The sequence below is a fragment of the Salvia splendens genome, chromosome 2, assembly GCF_004379255.2.
Source record: "Salvia splendens isolate huo1 chromosome 2, SspV2, whole genome shotgun sequence".
Classification (NCBI taxonomy): domain Eukaryota; kingdom Viridiplantae; phylum Streptophyta; class Magnoliopsida; order Lamiales; family Lamiaceae; genus Salvia; species Salvia splendens.
Window position 1 is genome coordinate 8,987,880 of NC_056033.1, and position 13,329 is coordinate 9,001,208.

At 37.2% G+C, this 13,329-nt stretch overlaps 2 protein-coding genes across 2 annotated transcripts; both read right to left on the reverse strand.

The window, feature by feature from the left end:
• Nucleotides 1-5,861: 5,861 nt before the first annotated feature.
• LOC121771153 (casparian strip membrane protein 3-like) lies at nucleotides 5,862-6,704 on the reverse strand. Its single transcript, XM_042167943.1, has 3 exons — nucleotides 6,456-6,704; nucleotides 6,255-6,378; nucleotides 5,862-6,174 (listed from the first exon to the last, which is right to left on the reverse strand). The coding sequence occupies exons 1-3, from the start codon at nucleotides 6,536-6,538 to the stop codon at nucleotides 6,031-6,033; spliced, it is 351 nt and encodes a 116-aa protein (XP_042023877.1). The 5' UTR covers nucleotides 6,539-6,704; the 3' UTR covers nucleotides 5,862-6,030.
• A 466-nt stretch (nucleotides 6,705-7,170) lies between these two features.
• LOC121787176 (mitochondrial fission protein ELM1-like) lies at nucleotides 7,171-12,995 on the reverse strand. Its single transcript, XM_042185838.1, has 10 exons — nucleotides 12,333-12,995; nucleotides 11,031-11,269; nucleotides 10,209-10,305; nucleotides 9,454-9,603; nucleotides 9,237-9,363; nucleotides 8,527-8,639; nucleotides 8,350-8,413; nucleotides 8,171-8,264; nucleotides 7,982-8,090; nucleotides 7,171-7,547 (listed from the first exon to the last, which is right to left on the reverse strand). Exons 1-10 carry the CDS (start codon nucleotides 12,522-12,524, stop codon nucleotides 7,446-7,448), a joined length of 1,287 nt encoding a protein of 428 aa, XP_042041772.1. The 5' UTR covers nucleotides 12,525-12,995; the 3' UTR covers nucleotides 7,171-7,445.
• Between the last annotated feature and the right edge of the window lie 334 nt (nucleotides 12,996-13,329).

Genomic DNA, 13,329 nt, shown 5'->3' on the forward strand with positions numbered 1-13,329 from the left:
AAAATTAAGGATGTGGCAGGCTATATAATAAATTATTGATTTACAATTAACCCTGAATATGTTTCTAATTTTGACTACCTAGCTTTAATATTGTCTAATACTATGTGAATCTTTTGGAAATTTTGGATTTTTTTTTTGGTGGACTATAGTATGAATTGAACTTTATTAAATTTCATAACAAATACGAGTATAGTGCTTATAAGTGGGGCAAGCCTTTCATAATTTTGTCTAAGGCTCTTAATTTTAAGAAAGAGCTCGTGTATTGCAGTAAAGTTCACCGTAGATTATCGATATGTATGGATAATTACTGTTGAGCTAGTTAATACTTTAATATGTTGATTTTACCTCATTTTGAAGAATAAAAATCTTGTGTTATATATATATACATCTCCCTCTCCATCCATGAAAAATATATAGTAGTCTATGTCTTTTCAATTTGGGATGTTCACAAACAATATTTCAATGGAAAATTTCTCTTAAATTATTAACACTATTTTATCCACGTTTTCTTGTTCTTTCTCATACTTACACAACTTTTTTTCGTCCACGTTTTCTTGTTCTTTCTCATACTTACACAACTTTTTTTCCTTTTCTTATACTTTATTTAAGTTTTCTCTTTCTTTATTTTATTTTACCAATTTCTAATTAAAACTCGTATTATTCACTTATATCATTATTTTTTGATAGAAGGAGTATTTAAATAATGAAATTATCCCAGAAAATAAAATAAGCATATAATTACATGTACACAGAGTTCATACAGTTATAATAGTCAAATAATACCCCTGGACACCAATATATACTATATTCGAAAGAAATGCAATATTTGTATTCAAAATTTCATGCACTCCTATAAACTTTAAACTATAAGTTGTTCATCCAGAAAAAGAAGATAATAATCTTAGTATAGAAATATAAATAATAAATGCGGAGTACATACAAATAGAGAAATGTTATTATACGAATATACCTTATTTGCAGTTTACGGGTTGTAAAAAACGATGCTTGTAAATATTTTTGTTCACATAAATGACGTACCCTGACATTAATTTGTCACATATATAAAATTATTGCATTACATATACAAGATGCAACCGCACTTTCATTTCATCATACCTAGCATTTTGAAGGTGGTATATAATTAGTGGCAAATACAATGTGCTGCCGCTTTAAACTTTACCAATATTTAGTTAATTTAGTCAAATGATTCTGTATTATTTCGTCTGGAAAGAAACAAGTCAAGAGAATCACTTTTATGTATCGTTTTAAAAAGACAAAATCTGGAGATTGGTCAAAATTAACAAAAATCTGATGGTTAGTCGTTGTCAATTAGCACATACACATCTGTTAAGGTAATTAAATACATATTAATTAGTAGTAAATTACTATTCATATCATTAATTCCCCGTTATCAATTTAATGAGGATTCGGCCTGCTTCAAGATCTGAAGCCTATGAGCTGGCTTATTTGAGACAACAGAGGAAAAACAAGAACATAAATTAAGTTCTTGCAGTTCATTATTAATAAATGTATCTGCATTTCGGATGTTGTAATTCATATTGTGTATGGTACTCCTACTATGTAACAAGTATATTTATCAATGATGGGTAAAAGAGACTATAAAATAGAATATTTTTAATTATATGTCACCTATAATAATTGCTTTCTTCTTTAAAAAGTTTTAAGATTGACGATTTTGGCATTTACTCTACGTACTCAATGTGATAACATTGAAACATGTGGGATTGACGTATAAATCTTGTGGACGGCGACAAATTTTGACATCTACTTTAACAACAATTGCTATAAATAGCTTTGGCAAAATACATGGCCTCGATAAGCATTGGAAGTCTACCAATATGGCAAAAAAAATTTCTAAATAAATATAACTAATAATCATTTATATCGCAATAGAGGAAGAAGTATTAGAAATGAGTCATTCACCCTTAAAAGGCCTTATAAGGGAGAGAGTCATCCAGACTTATATAGAGAAGCTAGGATAATCATCAAATCGATGTGGGACAAGAATTAAGAGTTTTAACAAGAAGTGTGTTGCCAATTAAACTGCACTTCAGCATCATATCCAAATCTAACACTTGGTTTCCCCAATCAATTGTTTGAGAAATATGAATCTAATAATTTGAATCACCAAAAACATAGATGAATTTAACTCGGTATACATTTTGGGTGTTCTTCAATTGAAAGGATGGAGACAGATGTTTCTCTTTACATCATTCTCTATATTATTGGAGTAATTGTTATGGGAGTGCTGTGTGAGATTTATAAATTCAAGCACAATGAAATATCAATGTGATCGATCGAATAATAAGTTTCAATTCTTGACCTCATGATTTACTATTGATAATTTGACTAAAATATTTATGAATCGACAATTCAAGGTCCTTAGAGCATCTGCAACGGTGAGCACAAGCTCACTGTCCGTCCTTGCCGCTGGCAAGGACACGCTTGTCCTCCGCTGCGCCTTGCCGCTGGCACGGATGTGCTCTATGCATAGAGCGCGTTCGTGCCAGCGAGCAGGGCGACGTGGCGTGTTTCTATTGGCCGTTGACATTTTCTTTTTTTTAAAAAAAAAAAATCGAAAATAATACCAAAAAAAAAAAATTTCGGATTCCCAAAAATATAGCCGTTTTATTACCATTTTTTTGAATTTTTTTTGAATTTTTTTTTTAAAATTTAATCCCAAAATCATCTATAAATACACACATTCATCATCCATTTGGACGAAATTCGGTCACTTATGAATTTAATTATGTAATTTTTAATTTTTAGGATTTTAATTATGTAATTTTTAATTTTTAGGATTTTAATTAGGTAATTTTTATTTTTTAGGATTTTAATTATGTAATTTTTATTTTATTTATAATTTGTAATATTATTTCAATTTTTTAATGAATTTTAATATTATGGAAATGTTTTTATTTAAATTGAATAGTAGAATGATGGGACTCTTGTGCTCGTGCTTGCGGAAGAGCACGGCTGTGGGTGTTGTGCTCTTGCCTAAGAGCAGGCAGAAAAAGTGGGGCTAGGCCCACAACCGTGATCGTTGGCAAGAGCACGGTTGTGGGTGCTCCTACATCGTTATCCTTACAATTCCACCATGCTCGTAACTCGTGAGGCATTGCGATTATGCATGTTTCGAGATGATCATAGTAATAAAGATACAAGGAAAGATTTTCTTTTTATCTTTAAAATAAAAATAATTGTAAAGGTGAAGGTGAAGTCAAAATCAGGTATCAATAAATAGTGATGGTATTGGACTAGTTGTGTGGGCCACATATTTTTTTTTTTGGGAAGATTCTAAATTTGAAAATATTGCATGATTAATAGTTAAGCAAGCAAACATTTTTAGCATAAATATAATCTTATGTTTATCGGGTAGAAAAATGATCTGAAACTCGACGACAAGTAAAATATTATCTGAACCCATTCAAACTAAGGTTCTAGATAAAATTTTGCATAGTTAACTCATTTTGGATATATCTTAATCAAACTTGGAATGCATTTGAACGGTAAAATTTAGAATATACTGATTATTAATATTAAGAAAAAGTATTGTAAAATCCATAAAATCTAATCAAATTCTAGTTTATTTCGAAAATCAATCTCTAATATAAATCTCTGTATGGAGTTCAGTCAGTCTTGAGGGTTAAATTTTTTAAAACTAAGTAGTACTTTTATATATAATGTGTAGTAAAATTTAGAAAAGGGGTTAAAATTCTAAATTTGAATGCACAATAACGTAACAATGATGTTTGATGGAAGAAAAAGGAAGTACAGAATCACAACGTGATAGAAGCATGCAATAATAATATGAACACAGAAACAATTATGCAACATGTGATGTCAGTGGGTGCGGCGAAGAGCGACGGCAGATAGCAGGACCAAGCAGATGAAGAGCACCGCAGCTATGAAGGAAGCCACGACAGCGCCGCTGATACGAGTATATCTCCTAAAATATTCTCATATCTTATTATTTAGTTATTGATTTATGATATCTTTTCGTATTTATTAGAATTATTTTCTTGTCCGTATCCACTATTATAAATAGTGGGCATTGTTCTTCGGTTCAATCATTCACGAAATAAACTATTTTTACGCTACTTTCTTCTTCAACAACTCAAAACCCTAGTTCTTGTCGTTGTTGATAGTCGGATAAAGATTCCCGCGTGCGCGACTTCACGGAGGAATTGATCGTAGTTCTTGTCGTGTGCGATCGACGAGCAAACGTTCCCGCGACCTCACGGAGGAATTTGTGCGAGGTTAAGGAGTTCACCCTTAACAAGTGGTGCTTTCATTGTCGATCTCACTATTCAATGACAAATCGTGTGGTGGGCCGCACGGAATCGATCGTGGCAACGTCGACCAACATCATGGTCGGAAGGGAGTCACAACCTTCGCCGTCTGTTCCCTTGGACACGCCGGCGCTGGCTTTTGAACATATATTAGCATCGATAGCCCGCCTGGAGGCTAGGATTGACGCGTCGGAACGGCGTGCGGCCATCGCACAGCCACCGCCGAGGCCCGACCCGGATCCGCGGTACTCTGATTGGCAGCGGGGGAGAGAGGACACGACGCGGCATCGTGCGGTGTTGACGACGGCGACTGGAGTTGCTTCACAGCCGCAAACGGTGGGGTGTCACTGTGGGATCGCGACGGAGGATTTGGCGGCGGGCATTCATCGCGTTGCCCGCATCACGCGTGCCCCCCTGGTGCATCGCCGTGGGATCGCGACGGGTCCAGCGGTGTAGGGAGTCGGGGCTGATTGCACACAGCGTGGGATAACCCAGCGCACAGGCCGGAAAATCGCTCAGGTCGACCCGTGTCGACGTGGGACAGAGCATGGGGCCGACATGAGGGAGGGGGCTATGCTGATACGCCCCGTTTGGATCAGGTTCGTTCAGATCAGCTGCGTTACGAAAAGATGAAAGCCCCGCGCTTTGACGGGTCTGACGCAGCGATCTCGAGGATGGAGTACTATTTCGAGCACCTTATAATGCCGGAAGAGAATAGAATAAACAAGAAGTTGGATGTGATGGACGAACAACACATGTTCACCTACACGGCTTCATCTGCGTCGCTGAAATATTCGGCGCCAGCCTACGTCACGCCGGTGCAAACAACGGCTGAGCACTACTTCCACAATATGTCGACGCCGTCAAAAGACTACCACCAGCAGCTTCCTCCTCTATAAACCTATCAGTCGCCACCACCGTCGGCGTTGATTCCTGATTGTGATCGAGTTGAGGAAGGCTTTGTTGATTCGGCCAAGAAGATTCCTGTTTCTTCTGTTGTTTTTGGTGGAGTTGAAAAGGTTGAGAAGATAGAGAAGTCCAGTCCGGATTCCGCACGTAAAGAGAAATCGGTTCACGGTTGCATCGAGTTTCAGTGCGCGCGACAATTGAATGCTTCTCGATTCAAGATTCCCCAAGTCCAGATTGGTTTGGGTAGTTCCATTGTGGACAACGCATCGCTGAAATTATTGAGTGATTCATCTCATGTCAGAGTTCTTGCAAGTATGAATCATCGATCAACATCGCTCAACGCCGATGCCCGATTGATTCCTCCGCAAAATGACACTCTATGCTTGAGCATTCATGGACGCATTGATGCAGGGAGACGCTCAATTATTCGGTGTATGTTTGACCCAGGAGGATTCCTCGACACTCATCGTTGTCCCACCTTGAGGAAAAGGTGGATTTCAACCGTGGGGAGTTGATACGAGCATATCTCCTAAAATATTCTCATATATTATTATTTAGTTAGTTATTGATTTATGATATCTTTTCGTATTTATTAGAATTATTTTCTTGTCCGTATCCACTATTATAAATGGTGGACATTGTTCTTCAGTTCAATCATTCACGAAAAAAACTATTTTTTACGCTACTTTCTTCTTCAACAACTCAAAACCCTAGTTCTTGTCGTTGTTGATCGTCGGGCAAAGACCTCACGGAGGAATTGATCCTAGTTCTTGTCGTGTGCGATCGACGGGAAAACGTTCCCGCGACCTCACGGAGGAATTTGTGCGAGGTTAAGGAGTTCACCCTTAACAGCCGCTGACACGCTGGCAGAAGTCGTTGAACTGCTGGCAGATGGCGAAGCAGTTGGTGTTGGAGTTGCCGTTGTGGGCCAAGTACACAATCGCCGCTGCCGCTGCAATCACGCGGAGGAATTTGGTTTATATACTTATCTTAATAGTAGTATAGCTACAGTAGTAGTATGATTTTAATTACGGTATCAAGGATGAGGAGGAGAAGCTTGACTCCAGATGCGTGGGGCCGAACGATTGCGACAATGGAGAAAGGCATGGACAGGAGCAAGTAGCCACTTGCTATGGCATTTGCCACCACGAAGAATCTAGAATGTTCCAAAACAAAACAATAACATGCATATTTAATACAAGTAGAGTAGTTATCGATTACTTAATGACATACGTGAAAGTGGGGAGGTCGTCGTAGCTGGCTTGGAACTGGAAGAACTGAGTGAAGAAAGGAAGAGTCTGATGGGTGGTGCCCATGGTGGCCGTGGCCTACCCGCCCACACACCCTCAATATGAAGTCGAAGATGGAACTGGAACTGGAACCGCCTTAGTGGCCATGGTCATGTCAATGGATGTTTCGCTCTTGCTGCGATCCATGCTCTCTTTTGATATGATGATGTAATGAGGGATTGGAATGAGAAAATGGGACTGCTTATGGCTCAATATATACACATGTCTGTGATGAGGAGCAGTTCATATCAGCCCTTGCTCCACCTTCACCCAATTATTTCCTACTGGAGCAACCACTTCTTTTTCGTAATGGAATCTAGTTTTGCTTGAGCCCCTTTAATTTCTAGATTTGTTAAACAACCCATATACCATAAGCATACTGAATGCATGATAATAGCTATGTATTACACGCTACTCCATCATCCCAATACACTAACTTAACTAATTTACTGCATAACTTAGACATCGATTACTTTTGTGACCTTACTTGTTTTGTCTCTCTTTCCTACTTTACCATTCTCTTTATACTTTACAAATACATCTTTAACAAAAATTATACTTGTTGAATAAGACAACACTGTTCATATTATGGATAAAAGTGAAATGGGAAAGTTTTGAATTCTGAATGCATAAAAAAAATTCTATATAGCACAAAGGCCTTCACAAAGATAACTTTCACTTTACAGCCTACTCAAGGTACCAAAATTTACAGGCCGCGTGAATGAAGGTAATGATTATTTTACAAGTACTAAAACCCAATAGATGATAAAAAAATATTCGACTCAACAAGTATAAAACATAGCATATATCTATGGCTCTTTCTCTATGTAGAGGAGAAGCTAAAGTTTGGGGGATGAAAAAGGAAAATCATGCACTATTGGGGATTTTTTTTATGTGGTGATTTATGTTGCAACAACAGTGTATATAAGTGGTTTTATGGTTGTATTCTCCATCCTCGCTCACCAAGTGCTTTACGCACCCGACTTGCTGCCTCTGCAGTATCGTTCAGAGGAGGGTAGCCCCAGGTTTCTGACATCTGAAATAAGGAAACCAAAGAAATAAGATAGGTTAGAAACCAGAATCATGGCCTCATCACTCATTTCTTAAAATATTTCGAATTGAAATATCCACCAACATCTACATTGACACCAAGAATATATTGAGTAATCAAATATTTCAAGGTTAACAGATGCTCCTTCCCATGCTAACGAGAAAGGCAGAACTCAATTTCTTCCACATTTTGCCAGTAGACGAAACAAGTTGCACAAGTGAAAGCTAGACAAGACATTGCATGAAAATGAAATTATAATAAAGGTTTTGTGGGCAAACCCTCCCTGTGCAGCAGATAACCCTTTTTTTCCCAATCTTGCTGATTTAATTTAGGTTTTGGAACATAATATTATTTCTCCTCTGTAACTATACAGGTTTCTCTTTTGGTTTTTGATGGGAGAAAGGATAATGGTTACTTACATCCTCAAGACCTGTAAATGGTCTGACCATGCCTCTTTCCCTTAGCTTCTTATGGAATTCCATAAGTTTCCAGGTGCAGCGTTCAGCTCCAGCAACATAAACAGGCTTCCTGCAATCACCAATATAACGAGTCAAATAATTTTCATTAGTGCCTCCAACGTCATTTAAAACTGCTGCAAAGCATTTTACCCGGTGCTGCAAGCCTCACTCAACATGCTAACTGAATCAGCCGTGATAATAAAAGAATCAGCCCAAGCCAGATGTCCTAAATGTGGATTAGGTTCTGGTCATGAAAATTTACTCATTAGCAATCTTTGATTGAGTCTCAAATTATAAACCGCCCATAATGTTTAGTGAATGAGAAGTACCTTCACCATCCCATATGTAGATTTTGGGATGAGTTCCAAGTTCTTTAATTACTAATTTAGAAACCTGTTAACAGAAAGCCCATCTCGCAATAAGTTGAGTATCAGGGGAAAGAAGGAAGAAGATGTACCACAATTCCTTGAACAGGGGTGAAAACTTGAAACTGGAGTTTGTTTTACCTTTTCAGATGTCCGCCTTGAGAAAGATATCCTGACACTTCCACAGCTCGAGAGAACATTGTGAAGGGACGCTATCAGTTGTTTAGCAAGGTCTGTGCTATATCTGCAGTACCCTATCAAGTACCCCAAAAATATGAACAACCATATAGTATGATATCTGACTTGCTAAATGAAAAATAACAGGCGAACAAATTCAGTGAAATGGCCACAAAAAAAGAAGGAATCCAACAGTAAAAAAAGGTCACCATGAAAGCATGCCAAAGTATGTTAATTTAACCCCTCCTCCCAACAAATAGTAATAATAAAATAATAGATAGCAAATCTCTCCAACCAAGAGAAGAGATGTAATGCATGTCTCCCCAAGAATTGAGTGAAAAGGGAATAGGGAAAGTAGGAGGTTGATATTGTTCTAGCAACTTCCAAGGATATATATACAAAAGACACATGATATCCATTTTCAAAATCCCAAGAAATAGGCAAAATGATAACATTTTAACACTTCAAACTTACTGACCCAACCTTTTCACTCTTGGCCAAGACATTACACCATAACAGTTCCACAGCTATTTTCCACTAACTTCTCATACTTTAAAAATCCATATTTCACCCAAAATCTAAATTCAATATTGTTGATTTAACATATATCTAACCAACTCAATTGATATTTTTGTTATTGTTACAGGGCCACATCATCAGGATGAAGTAATTACTTGTGGGTCCTCCAATATTGACTACAAGCAATGGCTTAGGTAGAGGTGCAAACTCATGATGCCAGGCATTAGCTTCAGTACGAAGTACAGCAGAATCTATTTGATGAAGTGCTCCTACTGTGAGGACCTGGGAAATTAGAACATGCCTGCTATGTCAGCTCTAACTGTAATCTTTGAAATAGAAATGGAGTTATACATATGCAGTGAGGATACTTACGACATGATCACCAGGAGGCTCATGTGGTGTTATCCATTTCCGAAGAAAGCGAGGAACCTGCTCTTGTGCCTTAGGGGTCAACGAGTAATAATCATGTTTTGGCGCTATCACCATATCAAATCTGTCCAAATGAGACCTTGGATGCTGAATCTGAAGAGTTAAGGCATGACAGAGTCAGAGATCCTATCTCACAAGACAGGGGATTATAGAAGGCATACTAGTTGATTACACATAGATGCAAGCATTTCTGTCCAAAAAAATGCAGCATGCAACATAGCCTGCGATGAAATATGCACTAATGGCTCTCCCTCTCTCTCTCTCTCTCCCCCCAAATAGACATGAAGTGTCACATTTGAACTAGTACATATATGCAAGTGTGCATGTACTTACAGATACTTAAAAGTATAAACTTTACACATATAGCCGTGTGATCAAGGCACATTAGTAAGATTTTACAGTGTCTTGATAATAAATTTCACTATGACATATATGATCAACAAAATGTTAATAACTACAGAGCTAATCTATCTGTTCAGAAAACAGCAAGCAGATTTAGAAACTACATAGTGACTGAAATATTACACTTCTATAAAACTTGGTCAGTAACACAGACATAATTCTGTTTGATGGGTTAATTAGTACATGACGGAAATCTTTCTACCAGAACAATTTTGTGAACTCTGTTTTAGGACTGAGATAGGGTTGATAGATTACATTTAAAAAATATTGCAGTGCAATCATATAAGGTAACAAACCTGGACAACAAACACGTTGTCAGATGCTAATCTTTTTATAGAGCTTGCAATTGAAATTGTATCTCTGCCAGAAGCAACCACGAGCAGTGGGCCATCCCTACAAGAAGGTAGATTGTTACTTCATGTATCAAAAAATTAAGACATTGATATGTGAAATGATATCCTCAGGGGACATCAGGCTATAACAAATGAAACATATTCATCCCACTGGCTAATATAATATCAATTGTATTTACTTTAGAGTATCAATCTCTAAGGCTAAACAATGTGCCTCGATCAAAATTTATAGCAAAAATGGTCTTATGGATCTTATAGACCAAAGGAACTAGAAATAATCTCATTGAAATCAACAAGATTCTTTATATTAGCACATGTATTATGTTTATTCAATGCCAATATCTGAGTGAAATTAATTGAAAACTCGAGCATGCAATTAACCTCATCATAGTTGATCCATTAACAACCTAATGATCCGAAATGAAGGTAATAGAAAATACAGTCATTTATTTCATCACATAAAACAAAATTATATTTTTTATCTTTAACAAATACCAAATTACTCCTGTTCTATCTTATGGAAGCATGTTCATTTTATTCCTCCTTTACAAGCTTCTCTAAGTATTCATCACAACCTCCACCAAAAAGGTAACCACATATGTTCCAACTTCTCTCACTAATACATGAATAGATACAAATGTTCAATCAGGTATCTTCTACTTTGTGAGGTAAAAAATGCAATCCAGGGATGAAAATACACATATCCTATCCATAATAGTCTGCAGCATTTTGTGTTCTAGGGAAGAGAGAGTACATGGAGCTTACTTCTCAAAAGTGTCCTTAGCCATTTTGACAATACTCTTTACATCGGCTTCCAACACTGATGATAAGCCCACACCAGCACCATTTCTTGCAGGCAAATGTGATAGTTTCCTCCATCTTCTAGAAATAAAATAATTTGAATACCCATATATCCGGCTAATGATGAAGTACAATTTCTTATGGATAGAAACTGGAAGCCAGTGAAGCCACTCATTGATTCCTCCTGTTGGTCTTGTAACCCCCTACTCTCATATCATCAAACAGGTAAAACACAATCAGTTCGCATATGTGATTCTAACATAAATTTAAGAATGGATGCTCATAATGGCAATCTGGTTCACTTATGGAGAAACTTCCAAAAAGAGGCTCAGAGATCACAGATTTCATATCACACAGGGAAGACAGGCTTGAAGCTAGCAGCAATACAAGAAAGAGTGACATCACAAGAAAATTATGGTAGCAAACCTTTTAGCAAGTCTATCCAAAACATTTAACCTAGAATAAGGCTGATTGTGGAAGCCTACTAGACCATTTATAGAAGGGTTGTTAACAAAAGAGGCATATGCTGTTAGTGAAATAAGGCACTGACAGTCTTGGGATGCTAAAAGAGAGAACCCCATTTTTCATTGTGGCATGATAATTCCGCTTGACATGCTTTATGTTACCTCAAACAAACAATGGATAAAGATGAACTCATACATAGCACTTCATTACTTTTATTCCAACTATCCTTAAAAACATTTCCCAATTAAAATTTGATCCATTCAATGTCTCTCCAATATAAAATCTAATGATGAAAGGGTCATTCTCCAGAGCAACTCAACCCCTCACCCCCAAAAAAATCAACAAAACTATAAAAAAGAAACTGCAGTGGAGAATGCCATTAAACTCATTCATTTTTTTCAGATGCCTTGCAGGACCTCCAGGATCACTAAGACAGAAAGAAGAGGGAAAAAAAGTATATCTGAAAATTAAGCAAACTTTGTACTGCGCAAGTATAGCTGGAATCAGTACAGAAAAGAAATAACTGAATCCATTCAATCAGTAGGTCTTATTAACACAAACGGTTGAATCCATTTCTATTTGTGATTCCAAATTCGGAAATCGGGATTCAACAATACCCTTTGCTTAAACCACTAAACTGGAAGATGCAGAAATTCAACCCCTAATAATCCACAATAAAGCCGATCGGAGCATGCACGATTCAGAGCAAAAATCACATGTTAATGACTACAAGACCAGACCTCATCTTCTCAGTTCTGACAAACTAACAAAAGAATCCGTAGAGGTGAGTTCAAGAATTACATAGAGCGTTTGCTTATCACTTAAGCCAAGTGCTCGAACCAATCCCATGCTCTGATTCTCCGACGCCGGAAAACCGTTCCCGATTATAACTGCGCGGCGGACGACGTCGTAAACGCCGGTTTCAAATATATCTGGAACTCCGCCCATCCGCTTCGGGCTTCCTGGCGGCTCCGGGAGCCTAATTGGCTTCATCTCAACACTAAAAGTTGATTGATAAACCTAGGCCCTAGGTGAGATTTAAGATTCGGGATTTATGGGTATAATCAGAAGGGATTTGGAAGGAAATAGCGGAGAACGAAAGATGATGTGTTAAAAATCGAGGCAAAGCGGCTTCTAGTTGAAAAAAAAATTTCGTTAGGGCGATCCACAAAACAGCACTAAAACTTCAAACAGACTAGCTAGTATTTCGTCTCCAATGTTACCTGATAATGGTGTCGTAGCCAGGCTAATTACCCTATTCATACACAGAATATTAATACAAGAAACAGCTTACAAATTTAACCATCTGGTTGTAATATCTAATGCCTACTTATACTTCAAAATACCGGACTTATCGTATCGAAAATATCGAATTTTTACGAACATAAGTTCCAACAAGAGGAGTTTTTACGAACGTATGTTCAGTTTCTCATTATAAAAACCAATGTTTTTATGGTGAAATTGAAGAGTTGATGTTTCCTACTTGCAAAGGAGTAGAATCTTTCTAGAAAAAATTGTCAACTCAGGAGGCTTACGCTTTAGTTTTCCTTCAGCGCAAAAAAGAATAAGAAAATACAGGTCTTGTTGTTATCATAGTATGTAGATCTTCCCAAAGCAACAAGAGGATTATTTGAGAATTGAGAGTAACAGGATTGATGATTTTGGTAGACTCGGACTGTTTATAAAGTTATTATTGATAATGTTGAAGACAAAATTGTAAGTGTATTCAATCTTTAAGGCATACAAATTTGGTGAAACTTGTAAGTGTGATAGGGTGAACTACAAGGAAATGAGTTCA

What these genes read in the sequence shown, in the direction of transcription:
- LOC121771153 (XM_042167943.1), bottom strand. Translation starts at nt 6,538, where the DNA reads ATGGGCACCACCCATCAGACTCTTCCTTTCTTCACTCAGTTCTTCCAG. An exon ending in GACGACCTCCCCACTTTCAC is followed by an intron (nt 6,379 to 6,455) that starts GTATGTCATTAA and finishes GGAACATTCTAG; the next exon opens with ATTCTTCGTGGTGGCAAATG. An exon ending in TCCTCCTCATCCTTGATACC is followed by an intron (nt 6,175 to 6,254) that starts GTAATTAAAATC and finishes GCGTGATTGCAG; the next exon opens with CGGCAGCGGCGATTGTGTAC.
- LOC121787176 (XM_042185838.1), bottom strand. Translation starts at nt 12,524, where the DNA reads ATGAAGCCAATTAGGCTCCCGGAGCCGCCAGGAAGCCCGAAGCGGATG. An exon ending in GTGATAAGCAAACGCTCTAT is followed by an intron (nt 11,270 to 12,332) that starts GTAATTCTTGAA and finishes ATATGAGAGTAG; the next exon opens with GGGGTTACAAGACCAACAGG. An exon ending in CTACATATGGGATGGTGAAG is followed by an intron (nt 8,265 to 8,349) that starts GTACTTCTCATT and finishes TTTCATGACCAG; the next exon opens with AACCTAATCCACATTTAGGA.